At 47.6% G+C, this 5760-nt stretch overlaps 1 protein-coding gene across 1 annotated transcript; it reads left to right on the top strand.

Annotated features, from left to right (window-relative positions):
- Positions 1-416: 416 nt before the first annotated feature.
- On the top strand, positions 417-2109 carry LOC107301624 (hydroxysteroid 11-beta-dehydrogenase 1-like protein B; the record flags this gene model as incomplete). Its single annotated transcript, XM_015830823.1, has 3 exons — positions 417-602; positions 1666-1809; positions 1895-2109. Coding segments are annotated over 3 exons (545 nt in total), but the record flags the coding sequence as incomplete, so codon positions are not given.
- Between the last annotated feature and the right edge of the window lie 3651 nt (positions 2110-5760).

Genomic DNA, 5760 nt, shown 5'->3' with positions numbered 1-5760 from the left:
TAACACAATAAAGTGAGTAGGAAAAGCAAGGATGGCCAGCAATGGGGGGGCAGCTTTGGGGGTGAGGGGCGGCTTTCCTGTTCTAGAGGATCGACCATTTTGGCTCCTGGCCCTACAGAGGCTTTAAGACCCAAGATATCTCAATGCCTTGCCCTGTGCTGGCCTGGCTGACCGACCTTTGCCCGTACTAGGCTTCCTCAAGGCTGGAGCTCCTGCTGACCTGTGATGTCAGGATCCAGCCCCTTTGCAGCTCTCTGCGTGCCCAGCTGCCCTGCCCGGGGGCTCTGTGCTGGAAGACCCCCTCGGGGGGGGGGGGGGGGCAGCAAGCCAGCACCAGAAAAAGATCAGTTTGCTTTTTGTGATTTGCTTTTTGTGTGTTTGGGCACTAAATGCCTCCCTGTCCTTTTCTCCCCCAGGAGGTCTCGACCAGTTGGTTCTGAACCACGTTGGCGGAACCTCATTTGGTCCCTTCAAAGGATCAATGGAGTCGGTGATCACGTCCATGAATCTGAACTTCTTCAGCTACGTCCAGTTAACCATCTCTGCCATGGACCTATTGCTGGAATCTAAGGGGAACATCGTGGTTGTCTCCTCCATGGCTGGTAGGCACCGCAATCCTCACAGGCTGGCACGTGGGTGGATCCCGCAGTGGGGGCATTCATTCATGCTGACAGATCTCCTGCACGTGATCCTTCCAGTTCTCAGTCTGACGACAGACAATTTGCTTCCTAGTGTCACCCCAGCACCAGCTCCAATTCCTCATCCCTTTCTCTTCTTGCACCCCGTCCTTCCTTGTGTTCCTTCTATACCCCCCTTCATTCATTGTCTATTCTTCTCCAAATGTCTGGGTCTCTTTCTTCCTGAAGATCTCATCCACTCCGTATCCCAAAGATGCTTTTTCACGAGGCAACCGGACTTTCTTCTTTTTCTTTGAAGATGAGAAGCTTCTTCAGCTCCTGAGCAGAAGAAGCTTCTTGGCTGAGAAGCGAAACGTCTTCAAAGAAAAACAAGAGAGTCCAGTTGCCTCCTGAAAAAAGCATCTTTGGGACAACCGTGACCTGGATGACGGAGAATCTCCATAGAAATCCACTCCATGCAACCATCGCTTCTCAATGAAGACATTGCCCAAAATTGGCACTTCTGATCTCCTGCAAAACCAGGCCCATAGCAAACCATCGGTTCCCTAAACGACTGCAGTGTTTTGCTTAATGACTGCTACAAAAAAGGTTGTGAAATTGAGCCTGATGGGCAGACTCCATTATGGTCCTGTGTCAAGGACTACCTATATCAGTGATGGCGAACCTTTTAGAGACCCAGTGCCCAAACTGCAAACAAAAACCCACTTATTTATCACCGAGTGCCGGGTGGGTGTGGCTGCAGTGGTCATGGCAGACTGGGTGGGCAGGGCCAGGGCGGCAGGGGCCAGTCCCTCGCCATCTCCGGGGCACGACACGCGTGCCCACAGAGAGCGCTCTGAGTGCCACCTCTGGCACGCGTGCCATAGGTTCGCCACCACTGACCTATATTAAACTGGACATGGAAGAGAGTACCATTGGGGGAAAGATTGAAAGGAGGAGGAGGAGGAGGAGGAGGAGGAGGAGGAGGAGGAAACTTTGGGGGTAAACGGTTCCTCCTTCCACGCCAACCTCTCCCTCTTCTTCCTAGGGCGTCTTCCGTGTCCTTTCAGCATCCCCTACTCAGCAGCCAAGTTTGCCGTGGAAGGATTCTTCACCTCGCTGCGCACCGAGTTGTACCTGCGGAAGATAGAGCTGCCCATCACTGTGGCTGTGCTGGGCTACATTGACACTGGTGAGTGACATATCGAAACGTCCGCTTGCCCAAACCCAGCGCCCTCCTCTTGGGCTGACCACCCATTTTTGGCTCTTTTCTGTAGAAACGGCCCTGAAGTCTGTGGGCAACAAAATCACCCAGAGGCCCAGTCCCAAAGAAGAGTGTGCCCAGCGGATTGTGAGGGGCGGAGTGTTGCGTTACCGCGAGGTCTTCTATCCTTTTTGGGCCGTGAAGCCCGTCCTGATCTACCTAGAGCTGCTGCCAAACCTGATAGATCAAGTCATCGGCTATGGCTACAGGCTGGAGAACATCCTCTAAAACTCCCAGCTCAAAGGACCACACAGCACCGCCTCCGTGTCTCCCGAAGATCGGGACTGCTTGCATTTACCGCAAATGCAAGGGGAAGCAAAACGAAAACCCCCACCCTGTAGGAAGGATAGTAACGGACAAAACGGTGCCATTCCCCCCCCCCTTCTTTCCTCAACTCATCTTTATTCTGGCACAGGAATTGGAGTCCTGGCCTGTTCTCCAGATGCAGCATTGTGTAAAACACCACAGCAAATCCAGCGCTTTTCGGGGGCCCAATTTTTCAAGGCCTGTAAGGGAATCTGCAACCAAATACTTACTGAATATACAAACTGTGCTCATGGCAAAGATAAAAAGCGGAGCCCGTAGTATGTACTTAGTAAAGGAAGTATTTTAGTAAAGGACGTCGCGCCATAGTGGACATGCTGCAAACATCCCGCTAGTAGCCTCGACTAAACAGGAGAAAGAAAACAAAACTACTGGTGCTTTTAACCCCTACAACAAATCTATCTCAGGTATCATTATTTATATAAAGCCACATACCGTATTTCCTGGGTCCCTCCCCAATGCAAACAGATCGATGCAGGCTGGCTCAGGAATTCTGGGAGTTGAAGTCCATGAATCATAAAAGAGCCAAGGTCGCCTAGCCCTGGCCTAGACCATTCTTTATGCATGGACTTCAATTCCCTGTATCCTTTGCAATGACCATGCTGGCTGAAGAATTCTGGGAGTCGAAGTCCACCAGTCATGAGGGGGCCATAGTTCCCCCACGCTGGCTCAGGAATTCTGGGAGTTAAAGTCCATGAGTCATAAAGCGGCCTAGGCCTAGGCCAGATGTAGGTAACCTTGGCTCTTTTATAACTCATGGACTTCAACTCCCAGAATTCCTGAGCCAGCCATGCTGAGGGGAAAGGGAGAGGTTTCCAAGCTGAGCCAGGCTGGCTCAGGAATTCTGGGAGTTGAAGTCCATGAGTCATAAAAGAGCCAAGGTTACCTAGACCATTCTTTATGCATGGACTTCAATTCCCTGTATCCTTTGCAATGACCATGCTGGCTGAGGAATTCTGGGAGTCGAAGTCCATCTTAACTAAGGCCGAGAAACAGCAGCCTAGAGCAGGGATAGGCAACCTTGGCTCTTTTGTGACTCGTGGACTTCAACTCCCAGAATTCCTGAGCCAGCCATGCTGAGGGAAAAGGGAGAGGTTTCCAAACTGGCTCAGGAATTCTGGGAGTCGAAGTCCACAAGTCATAAAAGGGCCAAGTTTGCCCACCCCTGTTGGAAGGACTTGGTTAAGTTAGCCCAACTGCCTGGGTTCACATGACCCCCTGGCGAACACGCTGGTCCTGTGGGGCTGGCTTTGCAGAGGAAGCGAGGCCGAAATGCAGCCAGCTCTAGCCCAGCCCAGTTTCTCACCCTCAGCAACTTTAAGACTTTATCAAGGAAATAAACATTTGAGACAATGCCTCTTTCAAGAGCTCTGCTTTCCTGGGTGGCTTACCTGAGGTAGTGTCATGGTTCCGATTAACGAAGCACTTCAAAGAACTTCCAGGCATTGTTTATCCTAAAAAGTCTTTAATCGTGTAACAAAGTGTCGGCACAGCATGGAGGATGCCAAGATCTGAATTCCCCTCCCCTAAGCACATACTATTCCAGCCTATTTTCCTCCTCTTATTTGCAGTCATAAATCACGTTCTCCAATCAGTTTGAAGGGCAAAGTTTCCCTTCCCTTCTGGTTTCTTATCTTAACTAATCCCCACACACATTCATTCTCCTCCCCTCCCAGCATCATCTAATTTAACTCTAAAAATACCACACAGCTTATAAGCGGCTGCTTCTTTATATATTGTCAAAGCAAGAACATCCAGTGTTAGCAGCGTTGACAGCTAGGTCCTTACAGAGTGACCAACCTCGATTGGATCCTGCAACATTATCTTGGGACACATACATTTGCCATCTTTCTTATGGACTTCAGTTCCCAGAATTCCCTGCTTCCTAGGGACTTCTGGGGTTGAAGTCCAAATATCTGAAGAGTTGCTGAGGTTGAGAAACCCTGCAAGCCCAGGGGTGGCTCAGGAAGTTGTGTGAAGGCGACAATTCTACCTCATTTCTACAGCTTCCTCCTCCCTGTCTGGCTTCTGACCTCTTTTGATTGACAGGTGACATGCCGGCCCAAAGCTGCTTCAAGTCAATATTGTTTCTCTCCACCTGTTGGGGTAGAGAGCGGCATCTTATATTCAGTACAAGCCATGATCTTTCTTGGGGAGTTATGAAGAAGTGGCTAAGCCTAGAGGAAATCCTCTCTCTTTAACAAGTCCAAGTACATGAAAAGCACAATATATTAACACATCCAGCAGAGTCAATCCTAGAAATAAGACGTTTTCTTGGGCTGTATGACATTTACTTATGAACATGCACTCTCAAGGCATGTTCAAAATATTTGAAAGAGCACAGAGAAGAGCAACTAGGACAGGGGTAGGCAACCTTGGCTCTTTTATGACTTGTGGACTTCAATTCCCAGAATTCCTGAGCCAGCTTGGCTGGCTCAGGAATTCTGGGAGTTGAAGTCCACGAGTCATAAAAGAGCCAAGGTTGCCTACCCCTGAACTAGGATGATCAGGGTTCTGGAGGCTAAAACGTATGAAGAACAGCTGCAGGAACCGGGTATGGCTGGTCTAGAGAAAAAATGAATTAGGGGGGACATGATAGCAGTGTTCCAATATTTGAGGGGCTGCCACAAATAAGAGGGGGTCAACCTATTTTCCAAAGCACCTAAGGGCAGGACAAGAAGCAATGGGTGGAGACTCATCAGGTAGAAAACCAACCTAGAACTAAGGAGTAATTTCCTAATGGTGAGAACAATCAACTAGAGGAAGGGCCTGCCTTTAGAAATTGTGGGTGTCCCATCACTGGAGGCTTTTAAGTAGAAAATGGAGGAAGATAATCAGTTGAAAATCAGAAGGAGAAGCATTAAACCCAGCATAAAATCCCAGTAATGAAAAAGGCACAGAATATTTAAGATATATCTATATCTATATATAAATAAAAATGTAAATGTTCTTTTGTTCAAAATCTTAAATCTCCAAAAGTTCTTCACCGATTGCTTTGAAATTTTAACACAACATTGCATTCGCATACGCGTGTGTTTTTATATACCTATATTATATAGATGTCACACCTGTGACAGGTAAAAACTTTTTGAAAAACAGCACCATCTGTTGGACATAAAAGCAACACATGCTACGATTTTACCATTCCATTTCAATGTTTCCGATTTACGATTTCCAAATTTCCAATTTTACGATTCCATTTCAATGTTTCCGATTGCATTGTTAAATTGAATTTTCATAGATTTCGATTTATTTTCATTTTGATTTAATTATTTCGTGTGACATTGCGTTGGAATTGATGCACAGACAATGGAACAACAAAAAATATTGTATACCCACAAGCACTGTGAAATTAAATGTCAAGTCTGCTAACATTGGATGTTATTGCTTGACATAAGTGAGGAAGCAAACATATCTATTTAGTCTACATATTGCCTCAAGAGCAAAAGCAGGCATTGCGGGCCAGATGAGGGGGGAGGAATGCCTGTGAATAACTACATTATCTTAGCATAGCACAGCCAAGGTCACAGCAGCAGCGGTTTGTAATAACAGATG

The sequence above is a fragment of the Protobothrops mucrosquamatus genome, unplaced genomic scaffold (assembly GCF_001527695.2).
Source record: "Protobothrops mucrosquamatus isolate PMUCROS unplaced genomic scaffold, P.Mucros_1.0 scaffold15157, whole genome shotgun sequence".
Lineage (NCBI taxonomy): Eukaryota > Metazoa > Chordata > Lepidosauria > Squamata > Viperidae > Protobothrops > Protobothrops mucrosquamatus.
This window is presented reverse-complemented; position numbering and strand designations above follow the sequence as displayed.